Source organism: Mugil cephalus, chromosome 19 (genome assembly GCF_022458985.1).
Source record: "Mugil cephalus isolate CIBA_MC_2020 chromosome 19, CIBA_Mcephalus_1.1, whole genome shotgun sequence".
In the NCBI taxonomy this organism is placed as follows: Eukaryota; Metazoa; Chordata; class Actinopteri; order Mugiliformes; family Mugilidae; genus Mugil; species Mugil cephalus.
Genome location: NC_061788.1, coordinates 4,743,476 through 4,761,970, shown reverse-complemented (window position 1 = coordinate 4,761,970; position 18,495 = coordinate 4,743,476). Strand labels below are relative to the sequence as shown.

Here is an 18,495-nt window from a genome sequence, read left to right as displayed (position 1 = left end):
GGTTGCAGGGAGTGCTGGAAAGTTTCCTCGGTACGGCTCTGACGGGGATGGTGTTCTGTCTGCTGGCCGGTCAGCCGCTGACCATCCTCAGCAGCACGGGCCCGGTGCTGGTCTTCGAAAGGCTCCTCTTCACATTCAGCAGGTGAGTAGCTGCCGCCGGTGGGCCTTTTTTAAGTGGATGCATGAATGGAAAAAGTGAAAATGGGTTCATGCAGCAGCAGCAGCAGCAGCAGCATCCTGGGAGATGTTTATCGTCTTTCCCCGAAGGACAGATGCTGTTTTTGTGTTTACAGAGACACAGTTCTTCACCCTCCCACCCAAAAAAAAGTGACACCACATTTAAGAAACAATTAAAATAGATGAATTTAAAGTAGGCAAATCTGAACAGGAAGTTGTTTATTTGAACAGTACCGCACAGGAACTTTTTGTGCTTACTGTAAATCCCTCGGCAGTAACAGTTTGTTCAGGGTGCAGTCGCCAGCTGATTAATTTCCCTCGTGTTTCTGCCTTTGGCTTCCTGTCCCGACTGACAAGAGGGACAGGAGCAGCAGCGTACATGCTGCTCTAGAAAATGAAACATGTACACCGATCAGCCACAACATTATGACCACGGACAGGAGTAACGTCTTGTGACAATACAGTGGACGTACTTTTGGACCTGGCGTTCATTCATGTGAATGTTACATAGACATGTAGCCATCCCCAGCAGGATGCAGCAGCCTGAAAAAAAAAAAAAATGGGTGTTGACCTGGCCTCCAAATTCCCTAGATCTCATGTCCATTCTCTGATGAGTCATAACCACTTTTGGAGCCACAAAGGAGACCTACGTAATATTAGGAAGGTGGTCATAATGTTATGCCTGACCATTATCGGTGGATAACGGTGGGTAACTCCGTCCTCCTCCTAACCCTCGCCCAGAGTCTTCTAGCGTTACCAAACACCGCGCCGATTGTGTTCCGTCATTAACAATTCATTCTCATTTAATTTTACACTATGAGTGAAGAATGCTGTGTGGGCGTCCGTCCCCCTGTGAATGTTTCCACGCGTCGACTGTCTGCACGCGGCTGCTGCATAAACGGCCCATACTATACCACCAGACATCCAGAGAACACGCCTCGAAAATCAATATCAAACCCAGAACATGACTAACGTTGACCTACATTTAAATGGAACAAAATAATCGCAGGAATCAGGTTAGACAGGAGCCGCTTGTTCAACATTTACCCTCTCTTCCCCACCACCCCCAGAGACAATGGCTTCGACTACCTCGAGTTCCGGCTGTGGATCGGCCTGTGGTCGGGCCTGTTCTGTCTGTTGCTGGTCGCCACCGACGCCAGCTTCCTGGTGCAGTACTTCACGCGTTTCACCGAGGAGGGCTTCTCGGCGCTCATCAGCTTCATCTTCATCTACGACGCGTTCAAGAAGATGATCAAGCTGGCCCACTACAACCCCATCAACTCCGACTACAACCCCGACCTCGTCACCCACTACGACTGCCGCTGCGTGCCCGGTGCGTGACACTCCTGCCGCGGCAGATTACGAGAAATAAAGATTTTGTCGATGCCGAAGTTGTTTTGGGATCATCCTCTTTTTGCAGGGATATTATTGGGTCGTGTTTGCAGTGGAAATAGTGAATGATACAGTTACATGTAAGCCTGCAGATACCACTGTTTACTTTCTCAACAGGGCTTTTAGTTTGTGTGTGTGTGTGTGGTGCGACTTGACACAGATTTGAAATAGCGTCTTTGATACTGCAAGTATCAGACGTTTTGTCATCTGAGTGATTAGATACCATTGTTTTCTCTTTGCCAGGCAACACGTCAGAGTTCCTTAATATCTCTGCCTGGACAAACAGTACTGACCTGGTATGTAGTGTCCTTGTGTTCATTCATTCATTCATTCAGAGCTACTTTTTTTTTCTTCCTCCAAATGCCGTTGCTAATGTTAAAGCCACTTGTTTGTTTGTTCTCCAGCCGGTGAACGCTACATGGGCGTCCCTGACCAAGAAGCAGTGCGTGAAGTTCGGGGGCGATCTCGTCGGAGAGAACTGCGGCTACGTGCCTGACATCACCCTGATGTCCTTCATCTTGTTCTTTGGCACCTACACCTGCTCCATGGGGCTGAAGAAGTTCAAGACGAGTCGCTTCTTTCCCACCACGGTGAGTCCAGACGTTTGCGGTGACTCTGGTGCGGTTAGAGCGAAGGACTCATGACGCTCAATCTCAGATTAGGAAACTACAGCTTTTTCCCTTTTCTGTCTGCATGAAGCATAGGCAAGAATATGGTGTCACATACTTACTTACTTACTTGTTCCATGCACATCTTGCAAAGTTGAAACACTGCAGCCGAAATCTGTGGCTTTTGGCTGCAGCTCTTCCTGCTCTGCTCTGGTCCAGCAAACGTTCTCTCTCTGGTTGTCCTGTAACACAAATAGGAAACAAACATAAACACACTTAAACTGATGATTGATTTCTTTTTTTTTTTTTTTTTTTGCGAGCTAGTGTGAGAAGAATGTCCAGACGGAGACCACACAACAGATGTTGCTTAAGATAAAGACATTGGGAGTGCGTGTAGATAAAGTGGTGCAGAAATATACAGAGCATCACAAAAAAAACATAAGTGACTCATGCACAGAGATTGTGACATGGCGAAGATGCTAGATGATAGGTCTTCAAGGGGGGTGGACGGAGGTTCGCAAAATCTTACACTGACATTTATTTATTTTATATATATATATATATATATATATATATATATATATATATATATATATATATATTATATTATATTATTAAATCTATATATCTACTGCTCCACAATTTTTTTTAATTACACATTAACATGAATTCAACATATTTTAGAAAACATTAGAGATGGCTTAATATTTAATGCAAAATGATGATAATAATGTATATTTATAAACAGCTCCAGGCTGAGTTTAATATAGAACACATATAGTAGGTAGGGGGTCTAAAAAACGTTTTACTCCTGCACTAGATGAAAAGCTACGGCCTCATTTATCAGAATTCATTTGAATGTTGTGATGAGGAACCAATACTTTGTTATCATGAATATCCAGTGATTTTTATTTATCTCCGTTTAAACTGGTTAGGTGCCTCTACTAATTGTGTTTACATACTAACAAGTGAAAGCACAAACTCGTCAAGACAACGTCTTCCATTGTATTTTTGTTTGCGTTTCTTTTTCCTACCAAGATGCTGTTTAACAGGATGTTCTTTTTGTCAAACCTGCTCCGTCTGCGTCTTCCTTGTAGGTGAGGAAGCTCATCAGCGACTTCGCCATCATCTTGACCATCTTTTTGTTCTGCGGCGTGGACGCCTTTGTCGGTGTGGACACTCCAAAGCTCATAGTGCCAAGTGAATTCAAGGTACACGTTTGTTTTTTTGTTTTTTTTAAAAGAAACTAAACAAAAGAAAAACCTCTCTGTTCATTGGTGGCACTGGTCAGCCAGGTGCGGATTCCTCCGATTACACCGATAATGATGCATGTATCTGCTAGAAAGCCTCTGTAATTCTTTAAAATCCCAGCATAATGCTTCCTTTGTCACTCGCCCCACTGAGATACATATTAGTTGAAACTTAGATGCAGTCATTCTCGGAGATTGCTGGGCTTAAGTGTTCCTCAGCTGGCAGCTCCCCGACATCCAACCCTCGGCAGTGGAGCAGGAGCTGGTGCAACTTGATTATAGGTGATGTGGGAGCACGGTCTTATGGTTTTCAAGCACAGAGCTAGCATTGTCTGACCACAAAGTCTGAATTCATAGGATTCGGTCGTGTAATAGTGCACCAGTCATCTCTGCTTGAGACTCTTGTGCACTGAAGTAACCACTTCAAATTGAGGCCTATTTTAGCTTCTTCTTTTTTTCTGTTCTATATTTAAGATGTTGTGTATAAATCTGGACTGTGTGCATTCAGATATGGTGCATCTGTGTGTATTTAACAGTCTTCTTCATCCTAATTTTAATTTTCTTTCTAGCCCACAAGTCCACTGAGGGGCTGGTTTATTGCTCCTTTTGGAGGAAACCCTTGGTGGGTGTACCTGGCGGCTGCACTTCCTGCTCTGCTGGTCACCATTCTGATATTTATGGACCAACAGATCACTGCGGTGATCGTCAACAGGAAAGAACACAAACTCAAGGTTGGTGCTCCACCTCATGGTTCCTATAGCGTTGGTCTTCAACGGGGAGGGGGTCGCAATATCTTTGGTTGATTGGACATTTTTTTACATATTTTTCAGCCACACATTTAAATTGCAGCTTTTTCACATGTTCGAAGTAAAAAAAATGAATGTTTGGACCTGTGTATAATTCTAATTGCTTAATATTGAATGCAAAATTATGATAATAATGTATATTTATAACTAGCACTAGGCTGAGTTTAATATAGAACACATAGTAGGTAGGGGGTCCCTATCGAACCTCTAGGATATGATAAAACTTAGAAATAAGACAGAAAAATAATTGGTAAGTCACCCAAAAAAAGTCTTAATTTCCAGGAAAGGCTGGAAATCTGCAATTGTAAACCTAAATCTTGATTCGCAATGGTCCAAAATAGAGGAATTGACTACTTTACGCTGCTTTATATTTGTGCAACTGTGCTCAAGTTATCAATTAATTTCTAGAAAGGATATTGAGGATATAACTGCACTGATCTCTGTGGTATCAACAACTGATGACATCTTTAAATCGCTTCCACGCCTGGAAAAATCATCTTCGATCTCTTTGATGCGTTCGTCAGCTGCATTTACCGTGTCGATACCTCTTCTCTCGTGTTTTAAACTAACTTCCCTGCTCTTCTGCAGAAAGGGGCAGGCTACCACTTGGACCTGTTCTGGGTGGCCGTCCTGATGATAATCTGCTCTTTCATGGGGCTGCCGTGGTACGTGGCGGCCACCGTCATCTCCATCGCCCACATTGACTCTCTGAAAATGGAGACCAAGACGTCGGCCCCCGGGGAGCAGCCCAAATTCCTGGGTGTCCGGTGAGTTGACGCGACACGTCGGTTGAATATTAAACCATTTTTAGCGTTAAGTTTAGTATTTGTGTTACAAATAAATCTCCCAGCAGGCGTGATCCTGTGCGTGGAAGGCATGCCAAAAGTTTATACGCAAACAAAAGGCAAAGTCACACATGCCAAAAAACCATAAGATTACCTGCACCCATGTGCACTTTCCCCTATTATAAGTAGGTTTGAAAATATGTGCGAGTGGACAAGCCTAATTTCCACCCTGATTAACAATCAGTGGGCAAAGCAGCGAGTGTTTGACACGGTTATTCTCCAACAAGAAGTCTCACTTGGATAATCCACAATTAGGCAATCAGGAAGGAAAGAACGGAAAAAAAGAGAAAACAGTCGCATCAGAGGATAACTTTACTGAACCGAGAATGAAAAGGAAACGGATGTGTCGGCGCTGTGGAGGAAAAATGCTTGTGAATCGTGGATTTGTATAAGTGGTGACAATGACTTCCTCGATGTTTCGGTTGTGAATCATTTCACGGTTCTACATTCATTGTTTTCATAAACCTTTGCACCTCTCACGCCCTATTTCACGCATCATATAGATGATTGTGGGACTTTCTTGTTTTAAGAAATTTTGGTTGCAGATGCCACGACGTCGAATGGATAATTAATCTCTTCTTTTTCTCCGCCAATCCAGGGAACAAAGGGTCACTGGTATCTTTGTGTTCCTCCTCACGGGACTCTCCGTCTTCATGGCCCCTATCCTCAAGGTAGCGCTCCGACTTATTCATTTTTCCGTGGAAATGTGGATTACTGTCCGCCTCTTTTAGGACAAACTCCTGTCAGCCCTCTTAAAATTTAAAATGGTTTCAAATCTTTTTATTCATCCGATTAGGAACTCCCTTAGCCGAAGTAATACGATGTGAAATAAGCATCGGGGGCTTAAGCTCTGATTGCGGCGAAGCCCCTTCTTCAGTTTCCATTCCCTCATTAAGCTCCTAACCAAAAAAAAAAAAAAAAAACGTGAAGTCACCAGTGGATGAGTGGAAATAGTTGGAGCTGGTGCTCCCTCTTGTGGACACTTTCTATACTGCTCATCTGGGATTCCATATATTTCCCACACATTTACACTACAACATGAATAAACACTGATCCTGCCTCCTTTGCCTTCTCGTATTTCACAAGTAGTTCTCCACTACGTTAAAGCTGATGGAGCTAAAACTAAACGCATAACCTGCATCAACAGCAGAGTTGTGTCCACTTAAAAAACACCTTCTCAGAAAAGCTGCTTATGGACTGTTTTTAACCAAGCAGTGATCTCATAGACATCAATTCTCCCTAAGTGTCTCTAATTGTCCTCATTATAATTTTTATTTTTAATTTAGGAAATAACAATGTCATGATGTATTAACACCTTTTTTATTGTACTCTTTATTTTCCAGTTCATTCCCATGCCAGTGCTCTATGGTGTATTCCTCTACATGGGTGTAGCATCACTGAATGGTGTCCAGGTGAGTCGGTGTAGCCTCTCTGCTAATTATCAGAGCAGTGCAGAGCTGGACAACTAATAACTATGTGTAGAAATATATAAATATATATTTTTTAGCATGCATTAAACTTTATTTATGTAAGACCTTTCAACAAATTAAATGCAATTTAGATTAACATTGCAAACACTTGTCAAGAGGAAATTTTATCTCAGACATTTTATCCTTTATACTTTAATGTAAATAACATATTGCCTTTTAACAGATTTTAGGTTTTATTTTTGCTCGTTATAATTGTTTGGATCTCATCTAAAGTTTTTAAGTTGGAACAAGCCAGAAAGTGTGATGCTAATGTTGCTAGTTATGTCTGGTCATGTAGACAAAGCTACTGGTGGCTAGCTAGCAGCTAGGGCACAAAAAGAAATAAATAAGACCATTAAAATAAATAATTGTTTAACCATTAAGAGCTATTATAAAATGAAAACTTGCATCTTAATTCTGACACTGTGCTCTCCTCTTGTCCTCTTGGTAGTAGCTACTTTCCATTGTGTTCCGACATCCCCTCGAATGATTCAATATTTTGATTTGAGAATCGCTTTTAGAGCACAAAGATCTGGTATCAGAAGTATCGATATTTCAGTATCAATCCACACATCGATAATGTTAGCTCAACCGTGTCTGGTGACCTTTTACAACATGTAAAAAGCTAATGGTGAGTAGCTAGCAGCTAAGGCACTAAATGCATTTAAAGCTAACGGTGTCTAATGACTATTTGATCAAAACTAGCGAGCAGCTTGTACAAAATGCATAGTCACAAAGTTACTGGTGGCTAACCAGCGACCATGACAAAGTATTTGAGCAAACCTGGCAGTAGATAACTCGCAGTTAAGATAATACATGTACGTGATGCTAGCTTTAGTGACACATCCCCCACAACATGAGTAGAGCTAACACTTGTAGCCTGGTGTGTTGTGTGAACTTGTATCCCTTGAAAGCACAGACTGAACTAAAATGAACCCTCCAATAGGATGCTGAGACCGCAAACGAGCAGATCTGGGTTTTTACGTAATTAGTTGCAAATTAGTGAATTGACGAGAAAAGTAACCACACTGCTGTGATTCATAACTGATCTGTGCATGCCTTTCACAAAGTGATGTCGGCATCATCTTGCATGTGCCGCAGCAGTGTCTTGATGTTTCTTTTTGTTTTTTTTTGTCAGTTCATGGACCGCCTACAGCTGCTCCTGATGCCCGCCAAGCACCAGCCCGACCTGATCTACCTGCGACACGTCCCCCAGAGACGCATCCACCTCTTCACCTTCATCCAGGTCCTGTGCTTGGCTCTGCTCTGGATCCTCAAGTCCACCGTGGCTGCCATCATCTTCCCCGTCATGGTGAGACAAATGGCTGACGTTTCTTAACGCAAAAAAGCACAGAACTCGGTATTTATTTTAAAATAAATAAATTAAATTAATAGTTTTTCTGTTTTTTTTGTTTTTTTTTTCGTTTTTTTTTTTTTTATAGATTTTGGCTTTGGTCGCCGTCCGTAAGGCCATGGACTACGTGTTCTCCCAGCACGACCTCGGCTACCTGGACGACGTCATCCCAGAGAAGGACAAGAAGAAGAAAGAGGACGAGAAGAAGAAGAAGAACAAGAAGAAGGGAAGCATCGACAGTGAAATCGACTTTGTAAGTAGACAACTCTTGACGTGGTAACTTCTCACGTGTCCACTGTTCCTCGAGTAGGTCCTCACCTCAACAAAATAAACTAAAAAAAGACTCTCCGTGTTAATGTTCTCCCTCCCTCCTCCCACAGTCCGACTACCCCTACCATGAAAATGTCCCCACTATAAAAATCTCTATGGATATGATGGAGCAGGAGCCCATGTTGGGGGATAAGTCTTTGGATAGTGAGTACTAGCCAGGGTTTGCTTTGCTGTAGCTGCAAGGGCTGCTTCCTTCGAGACTCTACATTTACATTTCTCCTCCTAAACTATCCCTCTTGCATGCACCTTTTAGAACATATGCACCTCAAAATATCTGCATCTGACCATTTCTTGGCACTAAAGCGCAGTCTGAAGTGCTTGCTGTCTTTTACCTTTTTTTTCTTTCTTGCTGCTCCTTTTTAAAATGTATGATTAAAGTTTTGAAGTATAGTTTTTAAAGTGTTTTCCCTTTTCTTCCAGGACATCAGTCGCAAACTTTCCTTGACCCGCATTCACCGTGCTGAGCACTACTTTGAGCCGCCCACTGTGGCCGAGTAAGTAGCACGCGTTGCCATGGCATTCTCACCATCTACCACTGCTTCTTCTTCTAAAAAAGAAATTAATGCCGTGTGATCTTTTATTTATTTTTATTTTTTTTGTGTGTGTGTGTCTCTTACCCATTCAGTCTTGACAAAGGCTCCTACTTTAAAGGGTTGCCTCAGATTCGAATAGGCCTGGGCTCTGAGGATAACGGTTTCTTCTGGAAGAAGGGCTCTGAAACTGATCTGTGAGAGACTTGTCCAAAGATGCAGCACGACACATGCAAACATAGCCATCCTCTTTTGTGCTATAGCGCCACTTCACAACAATGGTATTTTTTTTTTATATATATATATATATATATCTATATATATATATATATGTAATATATTATATTATATTATATATATATATATATATTATATATAAATGCTCCTCATGTGAGGATTTAAATCCCAATTGCTGGAAGTACTTAACAGTGAAACCTTTTGGATGGTACTGACTTTTAACAACAGAGTGAATGTTCACCTGCAGGATTTCCTAGCAGAAAACTACTCGAGCTCATCAGAATGCAGTTTTTATGGGACGTCAACATCCTGTTAATGTGTGTACACCAATAATTTACATACAGCTTTATACTAAACACATACTAGGAGGACTTCCCCACTGTTTTCATAGATTTCCTACAGTACAGTTTTTATTTCTAAGGTTTAACTACTGCAATCTTGACATTCAGACGTAGTGGAGGTACTTGCATTCGGAGGCGAACAGAGGGGCGTCCTCCTTTAACTTGTAGTGAAAAGAAAATAAAGTGCTACACAAAAGGTCATCTATGCACACTCACAAGCGGACCTTAATTTTGTATTTATGGGCATATTAGCTATTTATGACGCATCCGTGTCTACAAACACATCCAGAAGATTATGTTTGTTCTGGTAGAAGTAAATGGTCTGGGTTTCTTCGTTCGCTCCCCCTCTTTTTTTTTTTTTTTTTTTTCCTATATTTATTATATTTAAATGCACAGCAAAATAACATGCTGGTTGAATTTTAAGTCACCCCGTTTCTGTCTGTGGAAATTCTGAGGTATGCTTTCCGTGGTTCTGTTTCCACTCAGCTGTCTTTTCTCTGTTTTAAGGAGTTCTAGATGTTTTATACCTGTATGTAGCTCTACCTCTTATTTCCTGTAGGTGCCAGGCATTATATACATATATGAATAACATCTGTCATGTGCAATGATTCGTGATCAAACACTGATTGTATTTTTTATTTTTTTTTCCAACTGGCACTGCATGAGATCTCTTGCTTTCTTTCCTTTTGTTTCGGTGACACTTTTATCTCTGTTTGTTCGTCGCTACGAAATCATTTGCAATGGTTTTTAAAGGGCAACTCTATCCGAAAAGCTTTTTATTTCAACAACCATAATTTTGGTATTGGTTTTTAAGAGATGATGAATTTTATTTTTAATTTTTTTTTTTTTTTAAAGAAAAACATTTAGGCATTTCAAATGCTGACGTGTGAGAAGTATTTTAACCTCACGAATGCAGTTTGGTGTCGACCATCGGCTCAGTCTTGAAAGACTGATTTGTTATTTTGTTTGAAAATGTGATCATATTCAAAAAGCTGTTAAATGTGATAAATCATCAATCGTTGAATTCATTTTTTATTTCTAAATCGTGTAATTTTTGTCGATGCAAATCAACGATTTATTCACTGTGAGAGAAACGATATCGTGACTTCCTGTCTGGGAAGAACTACTGCTTTTCACAATAAAATGACGCTTTTTGAGACACAATGCATTATAGTCTAAACTGCATTTAGAGACAGTTTGAGACAAGAATCTGTAGTCGAATGATCTTGTTTTTTGGTGATTGAATTATACACTGGTAACTGAATCTAATATATTATGCATATCTGAGTGTAGTGAATCTCGATCATTTGAAATATCTATGTATTCCTTGAGAAAAGGGCCGTCTTGTAGAGCAAATATGGGCTTTAATTCACGCTTTCTTAATCGAGCCGATAACGCCATCGAAATGTGAAGCACAAGACTGTTGAGGTCGACTCGGGAGCCTCGTCGTCTTCCACTCTCTTCTGTGACATCTGTATATCTTGACTTTTTTTTTTGTTTTTTTTTTTTTTTTGGACTCTGGGGTTTCTGATTCCGCAATCACTGTAATATTTTTGATGTACTAAACTCTGACACCAATTTTATACAATCATCCTGTGTGCTCAAATACCCGTCGGTTACTCAGAAGGAAGAAAATGTCAGTGTTTATTTTTTATGAAGTAGTGTTTCAAATGAGAGCAATAAAACCAAAAATGATTCTTTAAATATGATTTCTTTTGTGGAGTTTGTCTTTATTTCTGCAGACCCCCTTCATGGCCTAAGTGACTGGAGGCAAAACAGGGAAGTTTGAGGCTAACACCGTCAATACCAACCATAAAAAAAAGTAAAGAGTTTTATCACATACCAGCCACTGCCAGTCGAAGACAACTTAGTTTGGCTTTGGTGATTAAAAGAAAGTAACGCCCAATTCATATCAAGTTAGATTAATGTACATCATCAGTTTCAGTCTTGATAATGTTGTGAGTTAGAATAAATTGTGACTGAAATTATGTGAAGTTAATAATTATCTAGGGGATTCTTGTTGAATGCTAATGCTAACCGCTAGGTAACACAATATTAGTTGCGTGTTTCGGGGGTGTCCAAGCAGAAGTTGCATTTATTGCGTTACCCTCCACAGTGGTTCCACTTACTTCTTGTAATATCTTTGTAGGAGAGACTTTGTCCTCTTTGTGTCCGCCTTTGGTCAAATTGTCCATCCAGTGAGTTACAGTGTAGGGGTCGGTGAATATAGTCAACTTTTTAAAATAACACGGTTTCAGACAATGAGTGTATTAGTATATTCTCTAAAACATGCGTTTCCCTCGTCTATTCGTGCCAAATCAGTCTCTTGAAATATGCTAACCCCTGTTCACAAGCTACAGTGTTTGACATCTTCTGCTTCCAGTTAAGCCCCGCCCCTCAAAATACACCACATTGTTTAAAATCGTTAAGGGGTCTAAAGTTTGTAGAATTGTTGAAATGCTAACATCCAAGTTTTACTTCTAGAATCCATTCTTCTCCCTTGATATAATATATTTTCTAACCAGAGAGCTCCACTTTTTCTTCATCCACAATACTTTCATCATGACTCTGGTGCGTTATCCGTTTGCTGCTCTGTAGTCTTATAATAATAAGGATGAGGATTATCACAGTGTGATAAATTTATATCCTCCCTCACCAGTTAAAAGTTCTTTATGACAATTCCTGACAAAGTCTATTAAGTTAATAAAATTTTTGACAAACTACTTCTTTAAATTTTCCTAAATTTTTGTCGTTTTTAATAACATTTGCCAGTCAGACTAAAAACCAACAAGACATGAACTATAATGTAATGATAAGAACCATGTGGATATGCACATTGTTCAACAGAAAAGCCAATTAAGGCGTTCCAAAGTGTACGGCATTATACAGCAAATTAAATGCATCGCACCAAGAATTTTGAAAGGAGTTTAGGGTCAGAGCTAAGCTGCAGATACCACATCACATCAGTGCTCAGTCTCACAGCACAGATAAAACAGGAAGGGCTGCATATTTTCCGCGATCATAGGACTGGGTTAGACTGTAATGAAACAAATTGGCTCATTACTGTGACTTGCTCCGCTCTTTTCGCTGCCAAGAGGAAAGATGTGTAATAATTAAGTCCTGTTCTGGTGCTGGAGAGAACTTCTTATTTTTTTTTTTTTATCTTCTTCTTCTTCTTCTTCCCTGACTTCTGCTCTGGTTAACGTTACTGGAGGATCTGAGCATGAGTGATCATCATCATCAAAGCTGGATTATCACATGGACATAGCGCAGTATCCGGAAGAAAGAAAAAAAAAAACTTCCTGAAACTTGGCTTCAACTGTCTCATTACGATAACACCTTACACCGCATTGTGTTCATCAGCTTTATACTAGATTAGATTCAACTTTATTATCATTTCACACGTACGGGTGCAGAGCAAGAAAATCTAACTAGAAGTGTTAAAAACAAGTGCATGTAGCAAAAATAGTGTATAAGTGGTATGGTCGGTTTTATAGGATATGGACAATATTTACAGATGAAACATATGTAGAAGGTGAGTGAGCAAAATATACACAATGATTGATTGAGGTACTATGAACATATTAGGTATCTAGACTATAAACAGGAACTGGTGTTTAAATCGGTGTCATGCTGTGGCTGAAGGGGGCAGTAGTGCCTTGGAGATAGAAAAGACGAACCCAAACAGGAAAACATGATGAAGACCAACTCCACAATGAGTCAATTACACAATTAAATTAGGTTTATATTGGTGCATTTATGATTCATATTTAAGTTAAGCATTTTTCTAAAAACAATCTATGTGTGCATCTGCACCTGAAATGATCCTAAGAGGATCTATAATATCTATTACTGTTTTGTGGTTAAATGTACGTATATAGAGTCAGTCATGTCCTCACGTTTGTTTGCATAATTAATTTACTTCTTATTCTCTCATCCCTGACTGTGTTTAATTTTATTATTAATGCCATATGTATGATAGTGATGTTCGATACCACCATTTTCCTGTCCGATCCGATACTGACTAAAATTCAGGCTGGTATCAGCGATACCGATCTAATACTTTGTGTAAATAAACCATAATGTGTCTGGTAAACCTTAAAAAAAGTAGTGTGTTTAAAATCATAGCTTCATAAAGAATATAGGACATCAGAGTAATTTATTTATTTATTTTAAAGTCGGGAGTATATTGAGGTAGTGGCATCATTTACTGTATAGTCGAGCTAATACAACATACAACAGAAAAAACAAAAACAAACAGAGTAGCTACACAATCATACAAAATATGTGAAAATAATGTTTCAAATACTAAAAAAGTAAAATAATAAGGCCATTAAAATAAATTATTGTTTAGCTGTTAAGAACTACTATAAAAAATTTAAACTTGCATCTTATTTTTTGTCCTCCTCATCATAAATGCCTCATATTCTGTGTTGTGGTTTAACCTGAGGTGTTTCACAAGGTTTGTTGCGTTGCCACAACTCAATAGTTTAGTTACTTTCCACTGTGTTCCTACATTACCTCCAATGACCAAAGTATCGATATTTTGATTTGAGAATGGATTTAGATCATAAAGACCTGGTATCAGAAGTATCGACATTTCAGTATCAATCTACACATCATTAATGCATAAATGAAATTGAAACATGCAAGTAACTGAAAATGTGCTGCCTTCTTTGCATACTAATTGACTTGCAACGTTCTAATAAGGCCCTCAATCTAAAGTTATACATGCTGGGAATGTATTTTTTAAAAGATATATCATTTTTAATTAAGCAGGTCTGCAGTTTAAAATGCTAATTAGTCGCTAATAGAGGGTATGAGTTTACAATCCGAGGGTTTTTTCTGATTAATTGCTCGTAATTCATCTATTTAGTCATTGATAAAGTTTTAATTTGAAAATGTTAAAACCTGGAGTTCAGACGAGAATTCAAACAGAGACTCTGTGTCTGGTTTCTCACGCTGACAGTTTTAACACTCTGAGTGAACTGACAGAACACCCGCTGGCTCTCGGCACACACTGTACATCCCCCCCCCCCACCCCCCCTCCCGCCCCACGACACGGTCTCTGAGCTTCCTGACAATGTCCTGTGATTGCTTGTCCAGACTTTGCTCACCGTGTCATTTCTCAGCCGAGAAGGAGCCATTAGTGTGTTTTCCCTCCGGGCATCACACAGTTCGGCTGGACCGCGCTGTCAGGACCCCCCACCTGAACAAAATGTATTTTGTGCACTAGGGACAATCAGGAATTATTTTTATTTTATTGATGGATTTATTCACGTCACGTTGTGTCCGCTAATTAATATTCTTCTGTTTCTAACTCTGAAGCAGGGGAAGTGTTGCAGCAGCAGACGGCTGCAGCTCGGCCTCAAGTTGTTTAATCTGATGACAACAAAAGTGCCATGCAATTATGTCACGGTTGCGATGTGTAAAGGAATCTAACGTGTGAACGAAGCATGTTACAATTAGTTCTCATAAAACGTGGAGTGGGAGTTCTGGACGACAGTTTAATAATACGGTAAACGGAGCAGGAAACATCACTTAAACAGATTTTCTTTTTCTTTTCTTTTTTTTTGACACATGAAACCGGTAATTGTTGTTCTATTTAAACTCTGAATGGAGCAAGTCGTTCACCCAGATGTTGATAGTACTTTCCAGTTGTAGTATCTCTAGAAAACAAACTGAGGTCATTATACACCGATCAGCCACAGCATTACGACCACGGACAGGACAAGCAAATAACAGCTTGTGACAATTCAGTATCTACTGGTAAACTTTTGGACCTGACGTTCATTCGTGTGGATGTGACTTAGACGTGTAGCACTCACCTAGATCAGACCAGACACCCCCACCCCATAGGAATGACACTCCTTGATGGCAGCAGGATGCAGCACAAGGTGCTGACCTGTCCTCCAAATTCCCTAGGTCTCAAACTGATCAAATATCTGCAGGATGATCCACAGATCCTTCCTCAATCCTTCTTTTCAATGTCAAACAAAAATCTAAATATGTCAAAGACACATGTCTACGTGCACATGAGCTTACATAACGACCCGGGCAAAATTTGTGAAATATTGTCCATATGTGAATATGTTGAAAACTTTTCTTTCATTCAGGGTCAGCGTTCATTGGAAGTTTTCTTGAGCCCTTTTGGTCTGAGAACTGTCCACACAAAGGATCTCAAAAGATAGCCAAACATTTGAGAAGGCCAGTCAGTAGTGCACTCTGATGAAGAAAATAAGGGATTCTTTTGATACCAAGCCACAGTCAGGTAGACCAATAAAACATTGAAGCACAACTATCAGGAGAAATACACACAAAGTAGGGTTCTCTACAGAAAAACACTTGCTAGAAGAAAGCCATAACCACGGCAGTGCCACAAAAACAGCCTGCCCGCAATATGCTAAACCAGACAAGCCTCAAAGCTCCTGGAACTAAATCATCTGGAGTGTTGAGACTAAGTTTAAACTTTATGGTCGCAACCATAAATGTTAGGATGGAGAGGAGTCAGTAATCAGGAGGGTTTGTGAGATACAGTGGCATAGGGAATTTGGTCAAAATTGATGATATGTTGCACGTTTTAAGAAAATACTGGAAGACAATTTATACTTGTCAGCCCAGAAGCTGCAAACTGGAACGCACTTGGACTTTCCACGATGATAGTGATCCAAATCACAAGGCCCAGGCGACCTGTCTTTGTCTTTTCAGCAGGAAAAAAAGGTAAGCAGTCTCCTGACCTCTCCTGGAAGCTTTTTGCCATGAAAAACAGGCAGCTTTACCATCTGGGAAAATACAGTGCCTCATCCACAACTATCATAAAAGTCTACAAGCTGTCACTGCTGCACTTCCATTACACTTTTTCTCAGAATGAAAACCATATATCTGAAATTTTGATCAAGCGCAATTGTTCTTTTTACGTAACTCGTAAAGTCTTGTCTCGAAATATCCCACAACTCTCTTATTTCTCGTCACACAAGACTTCACTTCAAGGAAGATGGACTTCAAATAAACTGGTCACGTGACCACGTGACGGGGTTAAAAGTGTTTCCACCTCATGAGAGCGTAAAAGTGTTTTAGCTTTAGATATCTGAGAGGTTTTTCAAAATGTAGTCGTTTACGTTACCAGTTTTGCGCATTTCTAGGGGTAATGGAAACGTGGCAGCTGATGCTAAAGGAGGGAACACACAGTATTAAGAGCTAAAGCGTGACTTATGCCTTAGCTAGTTGTTGAAAGTGAAGCAGGAAGTAGAAACAAAAATTTACTCGACACAGCGCCAACTAATGTTTGGGTGGTGTTGTTACAGAGTGAACCAGACTGATGAGTGCAGAAGTATAAATGGCTCGCACCAGCATAGACTACATACGCAGGTTTCGTAGAGGCATAAGTTAAGGGATCATCACAGTATTTTCTCTATTGTTACGCTTTATTTAATGATGGTGATTTTTTTTTAGATACCACATAGTTTAGTTTAAACTTGTTGGCCTGCCTCACAGTATGTTCATTTACCCTCTTTTTGTTGCTGTCTGTAATATCTGGGGGGAAAAGGCAGTGAGGAACATTTCACTAAAAATAGAAAATAAAGTATGGTAGGTATGAAGGCATAATTAGAATTGCGCTTCAACCTCCAACAGAGGTAATATATGAACACTTAATGACTGCTTCTAGTCGACTCTCATGCTCTGAGACGCTATAGTTACATAGGTTGTGCTGTATATATCTGCATGTACTAGATGGAAATATTGTATGCATCCAACAGACTCAAACAAAATACAAGCACAGTATTCATTTGTTCTAGACTAGTTTTAGTTGTGATACAGCTACGGCTTTTAAGAGGTGCAGGTTTTAAATGGGCAGATAATGACTGTGGGTTTCGCTTCAGGGTTTTGTCTGATGTTAAATTTGAATTTTAGAAGCACAAGTAAAACAGTTCACCTCAGAAATTTTGACAGGATAATGCAGCCGTTTTTATTTCATCGACAGAGGACTGGAGAACTCTGGATTCACCCATATGTTGCTGTGAAAACAATGAAATGACTGCAACGCAGCAATAACAGTTAGCAATGTCAGAAGCGTTAGGAGTCTGTGTATGTTTTGGTCATTGGATTTTCCGTCCTGAAATGAACATTAAAAACAAAAACAAAAAATTGGTGTTTATCTGATTTGCATTTTAAAATTCAAAATTCAAAAATTAAAATTGTAATTCAAGGCATTTTTCTTTATCGTTGTAGAGAATGGATGAACAAAACTTCTGTTTCTAAAAACAGAAAATACAGGACAGAAACATATTGTGCGACCGGAAGTTGTTGTTTTCAAAGTAAGAGCACATACGAGGCGCTGTGTAACATAAGTTGATCAGTACGTTGTTTTTCCAAACAACGAAAGAGTCTCAGTGAAGAGGACATAACTACAGAAAAATTAAGCCGCATATTTCAGGTAAGAATTTAAAAAATAGCCACATATAACCAGGGGACAGTTAGCCACTAGCTAACATCCTCATCCAACAGGACCGTTCCCATGCGTGCTCTTACTTTGAAAATGGCAACTTCCGGTTGCAAAATATGAAAAAACGGGCACTTTTTGTTTCTGTTTTCTAACGATTTTGTTTTTTGTCTGTAGAAACAGAAAATGCCTTGAAATTTTGAGTTTTAAAATGAAAATCACATAACCACTAATTTTTTTTTCTTTTTCTTTATTTTTTTTTAATGTCCTTTTCAGAATGGAAAATCCAATGACACGGACCATTAGGGTTAGTGGCCAGGTTCAGTGTGGGGGTTCTGTCTCAGGTGGCCAGATGGTGTGTAGCTGGAGAAGAAAGGGGAAAGAGGAAAAATAAGATCAATAGGTGTGGGAAGAGACTGGATAAAAGTAGAGTAGGAGGATAAATAAATAAATGGATGAGAGGAATCCAGGAGTTCTAGTGAACAGAGGCTTGCGGGTGATTGTTAGCCCAATAAAAGGGACACCAATTAGTGGGCCCTGCACCCAAACCTTAGCTTACTTATTATTTTCTTTGGATAAGATCCTAAATGCAAGTTTTTAATTGTCTATTTTAGTCTCTTTTTGTAGTATTCAGACTCATGATGTGTTATGTGTAGCAGGACGGTGGGATCTAAATGCAGGACTCAAAGCAGGAAGTCAGACAGGAGATGACTCAA

The 18,495-nt window shown here is 39.7% G+C and overlaps 1 protein-coding gene across 3 annotated transcripts in view; it reads left to right on the top strand.

Moving 5' to 3' along the window:
* The window catches only part of LOC124996640 (electrogenic sodium bicarbonate cotransporter 1-like), a 31,277-nt gene extending 20,229 nt beyond the window's left edge, over window positions 1–11,048 (top strand). For 2 of the 3 annotated variants that reach the window (XM_047569860.1, XM_047569861.1), the window contains 14 exons: window positions 9–142; window positions 1,248–1,510; window positions 1,813–1,865; window positions 1,974–2,159; window positions 3,275–3,388; window positions 3,997–4,158; window positions 4,822–5,000; window positions 5,677–5,749; window positions 6,422–6,490; window positions 7,686–7,859; window positions 7,990–8,154; window positions 8,282–8,375; window positions 8,652–8,725; window positions 8,857–9,008. In XM_047569860.1, coding sequence (XP_047425816.1) covers window positions 9–142; window positions 1,248–1,510; window positions 1,813–1,865; window positions 1,974–2,159; window positions 3,275–3,388; window positions 3,997–4,158; window positions 4,822–5,000; window positions 5,677–5,749; window positions 6,422–6,490; window positions 7,686–7,859; window positions 7,990–8,154; window positions 8,282–8,375; window positions 8,652–8,695 — 1,710 coding nt within the window. In that variant the 3' untranslated portion in view covers window positions 8,696–8,725; window positions 8,857–9,008. Of the gene's footprint in view, window positions 1–8; window positions 143–1,247; window positions 1,511–1,812; window positions 1,866–1,973; window positions 2,160–3,274; window positions 3,389–3,996; window positions 4,159–4,821; window positions 5,001–5,676; window positions 5,750–6,421; window positions 6,491–7,685; window positions 7,860–7,989; window positions 8,155–8,281; window positions 8,376–8,651; window positions 8,726–8,856; window positions 9,058–9,115 lie in introns of those variants that run through there. The other variant, XM_047569859.1, reaches the window with a different exon arrangement.
* The last annotated feature ends 7,447 nt before the right edge of the window (window positions 11,049–18,495 follow it).